General features: G+C 37.8%; 1 protein-coding gene across 3 annotated transcripts in view; it reads right to left on the reverse strand.

Moving 5' to 3' along the window:
* The window catches only part of slc6a4a (solute carrier family 6 member 4a), a 45,722-nt gene extending 30,639 nt beyond the window's left edge, over positions 1 to 15,083 (reverse strand). The window contains exons 1-4 of one of the 3 annotated variants that reach the window (XM_061925628.1): positions 14,865 to 15,083; positions 12,094 to 12,751; positions 5,773 to 5,907; positions 1,818 to 2,040 (exon numbers count right to left, since the gene is read on the reverse strand). In XM_061925628.1, coding sequence (XP_061781612.1) covers positions 1,818 to 2,040; positions 5,773 to 5,907; positions 12,094 to 12,550 — 815 coding nt within the window. In that variant the 5' untranslated portion in view covers positions 12,551 to 12,751; positions 14,865 to 15,083. Of the gene's footprint in view, positions 1 to 1,817; positions 2,041 to 5,772; positions 5,908 to 12,093; positions 12,752 to 14,855 lie in introns of all 3 variants that reach the window. The other 2 variants (XM_061925629.1, XM_061925631.1) reach the window with 2 other exon arrangements.
* Positions 15,084 to 16,194: the final 1,111 nt, after the last annotated feature.

Here is a 16,194-nt window from a genome sequence, read left to right on the forward strand (position 1 = left end):
ACTTTGTGACTTCAATAATAAATATGTCAGTGCCATGCTGGCATTTTTCCCCCATAACTTTAGTTGATTTATTTTGAAAACTGCTTAGGAGTGATGTTCCACATTATTAAGCAGGCTAGATCCATCCATCCATTTACTACCGCTTATTCCCTTTGGGGTCGCGGGGGGCGCTGGAGCCTATCTCAGCTACAATCGGGCGGAAGGCGGGGTACACCCTGGACAAGTCGCCACCTCATCGCAGGGCCAACACAGATAGACAGACAACATTCACACTCACATTCACACACTAGGGCCAATTTAGTGTTGCCAATCAACTTATCCCCAGGTGCATGTCTTTGGAAGTGGGAGGAAGCCGGAGTACCCGGAGGGAACCCACGCAGTCACGGGGAGAACATGCAAACTCCACACAGAAAGATCCCGAGCCCGGGATTGAACCCAAGACTACTCAGGACCTTCGTATTGTGAGGCAGATGCACTAACCCCTCTGCCACCGTGAAGCCCCATCTCTAGCAGGCTAGAGATGTCCGATAATATTGGACTGCCGATATTATCGGCCGGTAAATGCTTTAAAATGTAATATCGGAAATTATCGGTATCGGTTTCAAAATTATCGGTATCAATTTCAAAAAGTACAATTTATGACTTTTTAAAACGCCGCTGTGTACACGGACGTAGGGAGAAGTACAGAGCGCCAAGGTCACACTGAGGGTGGCCGTATAAACAACTTTAACACTGTTACAAATATGCGCCACACTGTGAACCCACACCAAACAAGAATGACAAACACATTTCGGGAGAACATCCGCACCGTAACACAACATAAACACAACAGAACAAATACCCAGAACCCCTTGCAGCACTAACTCTTCCGGGACGCTACAATATACACCCCCCGCTATCCCCCCTCCCCCCACCTCAACCCCGCCCACCTCAACCTCCTCATGCTCTCTCAGGGAGAGCATGTCCCAAATTCCAAGCTGCTCTTTTGAGGAATGTTAAAAAAAATAATGCACTTTGTGACTTCAATAATAAATATGGCAGTGCCATGTTGGCATTTTTTTCCATAACTTGAGTTGATTTATGTTGGAAAACCTTGTTACATTGTTTAATGCATCCAGCGGGGCATCACAACAAAATTAGGCATAATAATGTGTTAATTCCACGACTGTATATATGGGTATCGGTTGATATCGGAATCGGTAATTAAGAAATGGACAATATCGGAATATCGGATATCGGCAAAAAAGCCATTATCGGACATCTCTAATGCTAACGTTAGCATGCCGACAAGATTGCGACAAGCTCCAAATTATGATTAATAGGTGTACGCATTCAAAATTGGCGTAAAAAGGTAGCATGCCAACAATTAGCATGTGTCAAATACCAAGGAATATAACTCTGAGGTGTACGGCGGCAAAACAGGCCAAAAAAGTTAGCATGCTAACGATAATAGTTAGCATGTGTCACCTACTAAGTGTAATGACTGTAAGGCGTACGCCTGCAAAATTAGCAAACATTTTTTTTAGCATGTTAACATTTGCATGCTAACAGTTAGCATATGTCATGTTATAAACCATGAATTGATTAACGTGGACCCCGACTTAAACAAGTTGAAAAAATTATTCGGGTGTTACCATTTAGTGGTCAATTGTACAGAATATGTACTGTACTGTGCAATCTACTAATAAAAGTCTCAATCAATCAATCAATCAATCAATATGACCCACCTTGTGGAACAATTTCCCTTGTGGATCAATAAAGTTTGTCTAAGTCTAAGTCTAAGTCTATGCTTTCACATCCCACTTACATGCACTTACGTATAGAACTCCTCGGCGGGGGAGGTGGAGGAGTTGGTCCAGGAGACATTGTGGTCGGTGGACATGTAGCTGTTACAGTTGGCCGTGTTCCAGCTGTTGGTGCAAGTGGTCCAGGGCAGGGTGGGCTGGAATGACGACAACAGGTAGTACAAGGCCCAGGCCATGATGGTGTTGTAATAGAAGGCAATGTAGAGGGCTATGATGCAGATGGCGAAGCCAATACCTGGATGAGGAAATCAAATCACAGTTAGAAAAAAGCCTACTGTATGTTTTGCAATACTTTCTAAAGGTTATTTGGCGTGTCACTCATCCTACATAGATACTAGTTCGGTTTTCACGCCGATGCTCAAGTGGCTGACATTTTCCAGGGCCACGACAATTTACATAGCATCCAATTTCCAAACACCTGGCATTTGGCATGGAAATGTGATGATTTCCATAACAGAGATTGAGGAAATCTTTGTAAATGTTCAAGAAGGAGTCATAGCTACTCTGAATGGGGTTAAACCCTGACCTTCTTTCCTTTTTGTAGCCATTTCGTGCAGTGTTTTTCAACCACTGTGCCGCGGCACACTATCTAGTTTCACCTATTTAGGTTAAAAATATTTTTTGCAAACCAGTAATTATCATACTTGCCAACCTTGAGACCTCCGAATTCGGGAGATGGGGGCGGGTTTGGTGGTAGCGGGGGTGTAAGGGGTTCTGGGTATTTGTTATGTTGTGTTTATGTTGTGTTACGGTGCGGATGTGTTTATCATTCTTGTTTGGTGTGGGTTCACAATGTGGCGCATATTTGTAACAGTGTTAAACTTGTTTATACGGCCACCCTCAGTGTGACCTGTATGGCTGTTGATCAAGTATGCCTTGCATTCACTAATGTGTGTGTAAAAGCCGCATATTATTTGACTGGGCCGGCACGCTGTTTGTATGGAGGAAAAGCGGAGGTGACGACAGGTTGTAGAGGACGCTAAAGGCAGTGCCTTTAAGGCACGCCCCCAATATTGTTGTCCGGGTGGATTTCGGGAGAATGGTTGCCCCGGGAGTTTTTCGGGAGGGACACTGAAATTCGGGAGTCTCCCGGGAAAATCGGGAGGGTTGGCAAGTATGGTAATTATAGTCTGCACATTATGTGTTGTTTTTGAGTGTCGGTGCTGTCGAGCTCGGCAGAGTAACCATGTAATACTCTTCCATATCAGTAGGTGGCAGCCGGTAGCTAATTGCGTTGTAGATGTCGGGAACAGCGGGAGGCAGCGTGCAGGTAAAAAGGTGTCTAATGCTTAAACCAAGAATAAACAAAAGGTGAGTGTCCCTAAGAAAAGGCACTTAAGTTTAGGGAAGGCTATCCAGAACGAAACTAAAACTGAACTGGCTACAAAGTAAACAAAAACAGAATGCTGGACGACAGCAAAGACTTACTGTGGAGCAAAGGCGGCGTCCACAAAGTACATCCGAACATGACATGACCATTAACAATTTCCCCACAAAGAAGGATTAAAAACAACTGAAATATTCTTGATTGCTAACACAAAGCAGGTGTGGGGAAAAGTGGTCAAGGAAGACATGAAACTGCTACAGGAAAATACCAAAAAAAGGGAAAAAGCCACCAAAATAGGAGCGCAAGACAAGAACTAAAACACTACACACATGAAAACAGCAAAAAACTCAAAATAAGTCACGGCGTGATGTGACAGGTGGTGACAGTACACCAACTTTGAGACAAGAGCTATAGTGATGCATGCTTGGTTATGGTTTATTTAATTGCGACAACGACTTTTTACTGTCAACTGTGTTTCTTTTTTTAATGATTTCTGCTGGTGGTGTGCCTCCGCATTTTTTCAACGCAAAAAATGTGCCTTGGCTCAAAAAAGGTTGAAAAACACCGATTTAGTGTATCTGTTAGTGGAATTCAACTTTGGACCTGAAACCATGTACAAATATGGATCAGTTTAACCCTCGTGTGGACCCGTTTTCATTTTTTATTAAAAGAAAAATGATACCATTAATTAATTTTTCAAACTGAGACTCACTGATTTTGGCTTGAAAATCATCGGAAATCTCCAATCCAAGCAAAAAATTATTTAATAAGAAGCCAAAAGTGCAAAAACAATAATGTTTGTGTTGGAGGAGTTGGGAATTAATGAAATATGAAATCCGTGCTGCAGTCTGCAGGTGAACCTAATGTTGTGGCCCAGCAGCGACTGCAGCACGGATTTCATATTTCATTCATTCACAACTCCTCCAACACAAACATTATTGTTTTAGCACTTTTGGCTTCTTATTAAATAACTTTTTTAAATAGATTCAATCTTGCACGTGGAAACTTTAAGTGTGGGCTTTAGTTGATATAACACTCCCGTCAGGGGGTGCATTCTACGCCGGGGGTGCATTATCCGGCACAACACTGCATGAGATTCTGGGTATTTGTTTTGTTGTGTTTATGTTGTGTTACTGTGCGGATGTTCTCCCGAAATGTGTTTGTCATTCTTGTTTGGTGTGGATTCACAGTGTGGCACATATTTCTAACAGTGTTGAAGTTATTTATACTGGCACCGTCAGTGTAACTTGTATCGCTGTTGGCCGACTATGCATTGCATTTACGTGTGTGTGTACAGACGCCGCACATATTTTGTGAACGGGCCGGCACGTTGTTAGAATGGATGAAAAGTAGACGTGACGACAGCTCGTAGAGGACGCCCCCAAGACTGTGGTCCGGGTGGACTTCGAGGTATAATGACTGATGAACAACTTCGTTCGATAATGAATGTTGCCTCAGCTCAAAGCCTGAGCCCCGAAATGAATGAACTAGCATCCAAGAAAAGATGGCAGCTTGGGCACATCAGATTAGATAAGTGTGTTGCAAACTGAGCGGTTTAAAGTCCTGATTGGTTGGTTTATTCATTGTTATTCTATTTTCTAATTTATTAGCCTGTGGAAAAAGTTAATGTTGATATTTACCTCAGAAGGCTGCAAATAGAAAAGAGGCATTCAATTTTTATTTAAATTGTATTTGATATGCCATTGATATTTTTTAATTATTATTATTATTATTTGAAACTCGATTTTGCATGTCGCTATAAAGTTATATAAGCCTTGCTTGTTCAATATTTAATGCAAAACTTGTTTGGGTCCCTATCAAAAAGGTTAATTTGTTCAACCTTGGCCAGCGGCTTTGTTCAGTTTTCAATTTTGGCCCACTCTGTATTTGAGTTTGACACCCCTGCCTTAGGGGTTGAAATAGTACTGTACTTAGTATCACCTTGTACCCTTTTTGGTTTTACAGTTGTAAGAATTTTGGGGGGGGATATTTTTTTTAAAACTTTTTTTAAAGCATATTTTACAATTTTTTGGACCTAAATTAAACATTTTCAAACATATAAATTGCTAAAAAAAATAAATCAATACTACAGTAGTATTGGCCACTAGAGGAGACCAAATCAATTAAAGGGCGCTGTTCAGTATCCTGGGATTTGTATCAGAAAGCCTCTAGTAACAAAGGTGTCAGCATGGTGAGTTCAATGATTGTGGCCATAAGTGTCGCCGAAAACAATTATCACTCAATTTTAACTTAAATACAGCTTAAGTTCATTAAAAAAAACCTACAAAATAATACAAGTATGTATGATTCGTGCTGATATCGTGCCAATACTCAAGGTTACAATATCGATATCGGAAGTGAAAAAGTTGTATCGGCAGCCTCCTAAATATAAATTCATATTTATCTGAACAGAAGTGGATAACATCAAACCATTGAGAAATGATCCGAGATTATCATCACACCTTCGTCTTCTATTTGGTGCATTTATTTCAAAGTAAAAGTACAAATATGTCTACCTGTGTCAACGTCACAGAAAGGTATACATTCATTTCACTTTCACTGCCCATGTCGCTCAATTTGTGGAATTAGGGTCCCCCCCCCATGTTGTGTGGGCACACCTCCTGGGGCCGTGGAACTCACCTTTGAAGATGGGGCAGATGTGTTTCCAGATGGAGATGCAGCCATTGCGGTGAAACTGACCGAGAGCCAGCTCCATGTAGAAGAGAGGCACACCTCCAAACACCGCCATCAGCAGGTAGGGCAGCAGAAAGGCACCTGAGGTGAGCGCGCGAGGGGACACATAGGGGCAGGGCGAAGAAATAGGACACTTCATTAGGTACCCCGTGCACAATTTTAACGACATCACACATAGGCTCCGGCTAGAAATAGTGCATATTGTGAAAGTCATACTTGCCAATGAAAATATGCAAACAAAACTGTGTTTAGATAATTGATACTTCAAACTTGCATAAATAAATATTAAGGAATATAACATAACTTGGCTTCTGAGAGCTTCAAAATGTAATGAATAAAATGTTAAAGTTGTTGATAAACAAGCAATTATTTTAATAATTAAATATGGTCATTTTAAATGAATTATTATGATCATTTAAAATTAATTATTTCAAATATGTTTATTTTAATGTATAATTCTATGGCTGAATGTAATAAGGAGTCAGAAAACATACAAATAAAAATATAATTAATTTTGATGTTTTTAGCAAAATATAGTAATTTTTTTTAATTTTTTTTTAAATTAATATATATATTTATTTTTAGGTAAGATAAACATAATAATACAATGTATCTCTAGTCTGGATGATTTAGTTCTTGTCACCCTGTTGTCCTCCCGTCATGAAAAAAGGCTGTCCTCGCTCAGGTCGCATGGAGCTGGAGGGGGCGTGGCCTCCAGCTACGGCTGAAAATCGGGAGATTTTCGGGAGAATATTTGTCCCGGGAGGTTTTCGGGAGAGGCGCTGAATTTCGGGAGTCTCACGGAAAATTCGGGAGGGTTGGCAAGTATGGTGAAAGTTTGTGCGTTTGCACTTCCTAACATTTGATGAGCTGATCAAAGTATCAGAAAAAAGCAGGTAAACATTACTGCAAACACTATAAAAGTGATTCTCAAAATGTGGTATGCACGCGGGCTCTATCTAGTGGTACGCCGAATAATTGCTTAATAAAATATTCAAACACGGTGTCTCTGTTCAAACTATGGAATGTTACAGTGGCCCAAAAAAATCGAATATACTTGTTAAATAAAACCTCTGCCTTGTTTTCAATGAATACTTAAGCCTACTACGCTGCTGTAGTTTAATGTTGGTCACTATGGTGGTACTTGAGCAGCCAAGTGTTTTCTGTTTACATCACGTTTATTTGTACGCCATACTTTTCGGAGGTTTTTTTTTTGTTTGTTTTCCCAGAGATTTTTGTTTCCAAACTTTCCCCGGGTTTTCATAAACTGTCTCGGTTACCATACGGCCCAATGAAACATGTACAAAAAAAATGATTAAAACACAACAATAATTACAAATTTTACGAATAAAATTGACAATAAAACAGGATCATGCTAAAAAAAAAATGAATACAGTTTAATAGTAAAGATGATGGCAAAAATAAAATATGCTAATAAGATAAATCATTCTATTATTAATTAATAGTATTACTAATACGGGTAATAATACTGGTTCTAAATACCTACTTATAATTAAACTACTATTAGTATGCCCAATTTCAAATACTACTGTATTTTTTTGGACTATAAGTCGCAGTTTTTTCCATAGTTTGGCCGGGGGTGCGACTTACACTCAGGAGCAACTTATGTGTGAAATTATTAACACATTACCATAAAATATCAAATAATATTATTTAGCTCATTCACGTAAGAGACTAGACGTATACGATTTCATGGGATTTAGCGATTAGGAGTGACAGATTGTTTGGTAAACGTATAGCATGTTCTATATGTTATAGTTATTTGAATGACTCTTATCATAATATGTTACGTTAACATACCAGGCACGTTCTCAGTTGGTTATTTATGCCTCATATAACGTACACTTATTCAGCCTGTTGTTCACTATTCTTCATTTATTTTAAATTGCCTTTCAAATGTCTCTTCTTGGTGTTGGGTTTTATCAAGTAAATTTCCCCCAAAATTGCGACTTATACTCCAGTGCGATTTATATATGTTTTTTCCTTCTTTATTATGCATTTTCGGCCGGTGCGACTTATACTCCGGAGCGACTTATAGTCCGAAAAATACGGTACTGCAAACGCTATAAAAGTAATTTTTTTAAACTGTGGTACGCACGCGGGCTCCATCTAGTGGTACGCCGAATAATTACTTAACTAAATATTCAAGCACAGTGTCACTGTTCAAACTATGTAATGTTACATTGGCCCAAAAAAATTAAATATACCCGTTAAAAATAAAACCTCTGCCTTGTTTTTTTTAATGAATACTTAGGCCTACTATGCTACTGTGTTTAATGTTGGCCAAGTGTTTTCTGAGGGGGAAGCACTGCACTATCGTGTACATCGCGCTTATTTATACGCTATACTTTTCAGAGTTTTTTTTTTTTTTTCCCCCCTGAAATTTTGGTTTCGAATCTTTCCCCCGGTTTATTTTTTTATAAACTGTCTCGGTTACCGTACGGTCAAATGAAACATGTAAGAAAAATGATCAAAACACAACAACAAATACAAATTTGAAGAATAAAATTGACAATAAAATAAGATCATGCTAAAAATGATGAATACAATTTAATAGGACAGATGATGGCTAAAATAAAATATGCTAATACGATAAATTCATCTATTATTAATAAATAGTATAATTAATACTAGTATTAATACTGGTTCTAAATACCTAATTTTAATTTAACTACTGTTAGTATACCCTATTCCAAATACTACTAATAATAGGCATTATTTATGAGCTACACATATTTTTATTTCAGCAGGTACCCTTAGGGTTGAAATAGTATACATTTGTACGGCACTTAGTATCACCTTGTACCCTTTTTGGTTTTACAGTTGTAAGATTTTTGGGGGATATTTTTAAATAACTTTTTAAAGCATATTTTCCAAGGTTTTGGACCTAAATTGAGCATTTTCAAACATACACATTGCTAAATAAACTAAAAATATCAATACTACAGTAGTATTGGCCACTAGAGGAGACCAACCCAATCAGAGCGCGCTGTTCAGTATCGTGGCCACTGATTGGCTCTGCATAAGGAAGCGTTACTATACTGTGGATTAAAGAGGACTAAAGGGTGTATTTCATGTCTCAGGTCCTCCATAAAGTCCATAAAGTTAAAAAAACGTATTTAAAAGGTAGTAAGCAGATCTTTTTTACTTCCCTCGCTATGAAAATATTTGATTTATAAGTAACGATCCCTGCATCGCAGAAATTAATTTACCGCGGAACCAATTAACAGCGATAAATGAGGTAGGACTGTTCAAAGATATACTTCTGCTCTTAAAGAGCAATATTGCAATTTCGACAGAACATTTCTAAAGAATGTACCTTTAGGTAAAGAAATGTTTTTATTCTGTACATTTATTTTTGAGAGTGCATGGGGTCGAAGAAAGTTGCGAGTGCCAGCACTTTGACAAAGAAGGTGAAACACACCATAGCAAAGTACATGATTCTCACCTCCTCCTCCGCTCCCCGCCCTTTTTGCAAACAAGTCTTCATTCAAGGTAAAAGTGATTTTTCACTCATCATTTATATATATTTTGCATTGTTTTAGGCATGTGAAACTTTCAGTTGCATTGAATAATTAGCCACTGAAAAATGTGTATATTGTCTGTATTATCGGGTTAATTTAATTTCTTTTGTTTCAGTTTTCGTACAGTTCGGTTTACGTCGACCATTTTGGAACGGATTACTAAAGAACACAAAGGCACGTCTGTAATGTGATTTCTAATTTTATCACATACATTTTTTAAATTACTTTATTGCAATGGTTTCACAAAATAATACAATATATTTTCCTTTAACATTGCTTCTTCTTTATATTTCAAAGTTTTTTTTTATTTCAAAGAAATAAACATAGATAAACATAGATAATTAAAGAAAAAAATACTACTAACAATGTAAAAATATATATTTTTAAATATATTTTAATTTATATTTGACAGCTTGTGACTGTGACGCTTGGACTTTTGTGTACGTCAGAAACTAAAACAAAGGTACCTCTGTAATATGGTTTCTTATTTAAGGACATGTATTTATTTTTTAAATTATTTTATTGCAACGGTTTCACAAAAATTTACATTGTTTCTTCTTTTTTTAAGAATTAAACAATATTAATGTCATATGTTAAAAAAGTTTAAGAGAAACAATGAAAAAAATAAGGAATTACATTTTTTTATTGTAAGAAAAAACAAATATTTATTTTTTTACTATTTTAATTGATATTTTACAGCTTTTTAATGTATCTTAATAAACATTTTTGTATTGTAACATAAATTAACGGTCTTTGTGAGGCTTGCATTGATATCTCGTCACCATGAAATGTACATACAAACATGCAGCAGTTGATAACATCTCCCTTTTCTTCCTTGGGTTTGCATTGGACATTTTGGAATAGATGTTTATTACTTTATTGCAATTGTTTCACAAAAGTATGATTTCTTGTCCATTAACATTGCTTACTTTTAGAAAAAAAGAAAGAAAAACTAAATATAGTTAATGTCAAATATTTAAAAAATAAGAAGGACAACACAATTCATAAAGAACTACAAAGAATGAATAACAACTATTTTATTTTTAGATAATTCTAAGATAAAACATTTATTTTTATCTACTTTTTAATTTGTATTTTACAGCTTTTTACTGTATCTCTATAGACTATTTTATATGTTGACAAAGGACTGGTCTTTGTGACGCATGCACTTCAACATGAAATGTACGCACATTTTGGAACAGATTACTAACAAAAACAAAGGTACCCCTCTAATATGATTTATGATTTTATTCCAACATTTTTTTATCACTTTATTGCAATGCTTTTACAAAAGTATGCAAAATCTTGTCATTTGATATTGCAAAGTAAAAAAAAAAGAAATAAACAATAATTATAAGCAGCCCTTCGAGACACTCGTGATTTGGGCTATATAAGTAAACATTGATTGATGATATTGTAAATGTCATAAATAAAAAACTAAGTAAAGAGAAGAAATATATATATTAAATATAAAAGAACTACATTAAAATTAATAATACATTTTTAAATTTATTATAATAAAAATACATTTTAGAATAACATGTAAAATAATAAACTACTATACATACATATACATACATATATACATACACATATACAGTATATACATATATATTTATACTTATATACATGCATATATATATACATATACATATGTACATATATATGTATATATATAATGATATATACACACACACATATATATATATAAATATATATATATATATATATATATATATGTAAATATATGTGTGTATATACAGTACATATATATGTATATATAAGTGTGTGTATATATATATATATATATATATATATATATATATATATATATATATATATATATATATATATATAATATATATCCATCCATTTTCTATATATATTGAATATATTTTATAAGTATATTAGTGTTACTTCTTAGTTTGTAACATTTGTTTAATACTTTATTGCAATGGTTTCACAAATGTTTGCAATATCTAAAACATTGATTCTTTATATATATATATATATATATATATATATATATATATATATATATATATATATATATATATATATATATATATATATATATATATATATAAATAATCAGGGAATGCCACATAAAAAAATAAAAAAAGAGTAAAAATAAATACAGAACGACCCAAATTATAATAATAATTTAATAATACAATTTTTTTAGATAAATAGAAAAACCTTAATATTTATTTAAATGGATATTTTACAGCTTTTTACTGTATTTTAATGGACTATTTTATTTAATGGAAAAAAAATGGTGTTTGTGATGCTCGCCTCAACATGCAGCAGTTGATAACATCTCCCTTTTTATCATCCTATCGAAATATCGGTTTCCTTCACATGTATATGTGTGGCTTTTTTTTTGTTTTGTTGTTGACAAAGATAAGAGTTGATTGAGCATCTGCCTGACAAACAGGTTATTAAGCACGCAGAAGACTGAGGCTGTTCTAATAAAAAACACACGCACACACACAATTAATAGTGTTGCCTCTATCAAGTGTCTCCCTGAGCCCATCTCTGCTTCACACATACACACAACACAGGAAATTGCAAAGACCTTATTATTGCGGTTTCAATAAAAGTGAAACGCGTCGTGTTTGCTGGAGCACACAAAATAATTGCTTACCTTTGCTACTTAGATCGTGTAGAAAAACACATAAATCGACTTGTAAGTAAAAAAACAAACAAAAAACCTGCTCACCTCCTCCATTTTGGTAGCAGACGTAGGGGAAACGCCACACGTTGCCCAGGTCCACTGCGTAGCCAATCACAGAGAGTAAGAAGTCCATCTTCTTGCTCCAGGTCTCTCTAGGACGGTCCAAGGTGGTTTGTTGGACCACGAGAGTCCTGAGGCCTCCCGCCGGCGCGGAGGAGGCCCCTGCAGGCGCGGACGCCGTACCTGCGGGGGAAGCATCCGGAAGCCCCGCTCCTTCCTTGGAGCCCTGAGGGCCAGACGTGGTGAAGCCGTTGGACACCTGTTGACCGGAACCCGGGCTCTTCGGTCCTCTCTCCGCCAGACCGTCGGCCAGCATCAGTCGACAGTTTTCCTCCTGCGTCCCTTCGTCTTTCGCCTCCTCGCTCCCTTTGCCTCGCTCGGCCCCGGCCTCCCATTTGTCCTTTGTCAACACGCTTGTCATCATCATGTCTTTCGTCTCCATCTGGTGTTGCTGTCGGTGTTTTCGGTGAGGCGGGTTAGGGCTCGGAAGAGGTTATCGACGCTGATGAAAGTAAGACGATCCTGCAGTCTGGTATGGCGCCCATCAGGGGAACAAACACGGGGGTCGGAAAAACTGAATGAAACGTGTCGTTCTTGGAGGACGAGGACGTGGAAGGCTTAGGACTTTGTTATTGAAGGCCCTCTGCAAAAAACAAAGTAACCAGTTGACACAAACAAAATGGAATACAGTGGTACTTCAACTTAAGAGTGTTTTGAGATAAGATTATTGCTAGAGATGGACATAACCGAAACACCGGAAGGAAAAAAGTGAGTGTGAAGCACAGTGCTGAGAAGAAGTGGATGATACTCATTGAATTAAATAAAGCAATCATCAAAAACGGGACCGGGCGTGTCGCAAACTTTGGCGAAGCAATTCGAGTCTGCACTGTAACGAAGCAAAATGAGTCCAACCCCAGCCAAGGATGTTAAAAATAATATCTATACGGCAGTACATTTATCCATGAAAATATAGAAGAGCTGCTGATGGTGTGTTTGACGGAGAAGCAGCTGGATAGAGATACTGTAGAAGTCCACTCTCTAAGGTAAATGCCGGCACATTATTATTGCATTACTTCATAAAACTACTGTACTTGTTAGTGCTGCTCAGTGGCCTTGTGGTTAGAGCAGTGGTTCTTAACCTGGGTTCGATCGAACCCTAGGGGTTTGGTGAGTCGGCCTCAGGGGTTAGGCGGACCCTCCGCCGCGGATGTCGAGACACACCTGACTCATTGTGGAAATAAAAACTTCTCCATATCGGCGTATTAGGGATAGGGCAACAGCAGAAGTCACACTGATTTGCAGGTGCGTAATTTGTTGTGAGTTTATGCATTGTGTTGGTTTTGTTCTTTTTGTGCACCAGTAAAAAAACATATAACTTTGTCTTGAATTTGAAAAAAATATATATATATATTTTTTTTACTGAAGAAGGGTTCGGTGAATGCGAGTATGAAACTGGTGGGGTTCGGTACCTCCAACAAGGTTAAGAACCACTGGGTTAGAGTGTCCGCCCTGAGATCGGTGGGTGGTGAGTTCAAACCCCAGCCGAGTCATACCAAAGACTATAACAATGGGACCCATTACCTCCCTGCTTGGCACTCAGCATCAAGGCTTGGAATTGGGGGTTGAATCACCAAAATGATTCCCGAGTGCATCCACCGCTGCTGCTCACTGCTCCCCTCACCTCCCAGGGGGGTGAACAAGGGGGATGGGTCAAATGCAAAGGGTAATTTAACCACACCGACTACATTTTCTAAAACGTTTTTCTTCTTAAAAAGCACGCTACAATTAATTTCAACGGGAGACGTTGATTTAAGATACGCGTGTTTTGAGTTAAGAGCTCCGTCACAGTACCAAATTAGCCTGTAAGCGGCAAAGAACTACACTGCACACAACTTTTTCCATCGAGGGACACATACAGAAACATTTCAGAAAGCGTGTGGACTACTTTTACCCGAACAAATCCATTTATCTATCCGTCCAGTACGTTCACATCTAGGAGTGTGTGAAGTGCAAACCGGGGACCGTATGTCCATTTGAGCTTTTACACCAGTTTGTTTTTTTATTCGTAACTTTTTCAAGCGCATCGAATGAAAGGAAACACGTCGATCGACTTTGCCCGTGCAATTTCACACGTACTGGATCTGTTTCCGCGAAGCCTTGTGACGATCAGATGTTAGGAGGACAGGAACGAGCCTCGCTGACATTTTCATCACCTTTGAAAGTGGAGATCGTCATAAAACCGGAGACGTTTACACAAGTTCTCATCTCAATAACCTCATTCATCAGTTGCATTGTTTATATATTCACTACCTCAACATGCACAACTCACTCCACATGGCAGCAAAATTGAATTTGAGTCCGTCTATCATAACATAGGGGTCATCCTAAAGGTGATGTCTTGATTGCAGTCACCCTTTTCTGCTTAAGTCATAAAAGCATGCAAAACACAACGTAATACAAAATGGAATGTTTTCAGCAGCAACCAGCTCGGTTATAGATCGAGTTGTCAAACACACACACACACACACACACGCACTGACCTTCATGTGCAAACAAAGTCTTTCAAAAGTAAAAAAAAAAAGAAAAGAAGGAAAAGAGGAAAAACCAGAATAGGAATATAAAGGCATAGCAAAAGTATGCTGAAGTAAAGACGAGGGAAACTAGAAACTCCAAGTGCAGACATACAGTATCTTAAAGCTTTAACTCAGTAAAAAAAAAAAAACGACATAAAAAAGTGTTGCACGTACACACATTACCTGTTGAGTTGGAGAAGGTGTGTCTAGGAAATTAACAGCAGAAGAAGCAGCACATTCGAGCTCAGGAAAATCCTGCAGAGGTGCAAAAACTTGCCAAGGAAACTCAGAGTGTAGACTACGAGAACATCAGTACAGCACGTTTATCCATTGAGGTCTTGAACCGCTCTCGTTTCTCTCTCTCTCTCTCTCTCTCTCTCTCCCTCTCCTCCTCCCCTGCCATGGAGCACACACAGTGACACACATGGGAGACGCAAAGTCATATTTAGCCAAGGATGCACAAGCGTGTGCGGGGGATAGATCCAGGATAAGAGGTTGCGCAAGCTGACGCAAGTTTTGCTTTGATAAAAAAATATGGTGATGAAACCAACAATATCAGAACTGATCCTGTATCCCGGCGGTGTCAACTCATTTTAGCTCAGGGGGGGCCACGTAGAGGAAAATCTATTCCCAAGTGGGCCGGACTGGTAGAATCATGTCATGACAACATAAAGATAAAGACAACTTCAGATTGTTTTCTTTGTTTAAAAATAGAACAAGGAAAGTCTGAAAAAATGCGGATAAGATAAAGATTAAGACATTCTGGAGGAAAGTTCTGTGGTCAGATGAAACAAAAATGGAGCTGTTTGATCACAATACCCAGCAATATGTTTGTAAGAAAAAGGTGAGGCTTTTAATCCCAGGAACACCATTCCTCCTGTCAAGCATGGTGGTGGTAGTATTATGCTCTGGGCCTGATTTGCTGCCTATGGAACTGGTGTTTTACAGAGAGTAAATGGGACAATGAAAAAGGAGGATTACCTCCAAATTCTTCAGGACAACCTAAAATCATTTGTTTGGATTTTGGGCGCAGTTGGGTGTTCCAACAGGACAATGACCCCAAACACACGTCAAAAGTGGTAAAAGAATGGCTAAATCAGGCTAGAATTAAAGGTTTTAGAATGGCCTTCCCAAAGTCCTGACTTAAACGTGTGGACAATGCTGAAGAAACAAAGTCCATGCCAGAAAACCAACACATTTAACTTAACAGCACCAATTTTGTCAAGAGGAGTGGTCAAAAATTCAACCAGAAGCTTGTGGATGGCTACCAAAAGCGCCTTATTGCAGTGAAACTTGCCAAGGGACATGTAACCAAATATTAACATTGCTGTATGTATACTCCTGTAGGGGATATAAAAAATTGCTATTGCGACATCCAGTGGACACATTTAGAACAGCAGTTTTTCATTAAAACATTTCAGCTAATTTTTATACTTACCAAAGTCATCTCGCGGGCCGGATATAACCGGATCAGGCCCGCGGGCCGTACATTTGACACCAGTGCCGTATCCCT

The sequence above is a fragment of the Nerophis lumbriciformis genome, linkage group LG30 (assembly GCF_033978685.3).
Source record: "Nerophis lumbriciformis linkage group LG30, RoL_Nlum_v2.1, whole genome shotgun sequence".
Lineage (NCBI taxonomy): Eukaryota > Metazoa > Chordata > Actinopteri > Syngnathiformes > Syngnathidae > Nerophis > Nerophis lumbriciformis.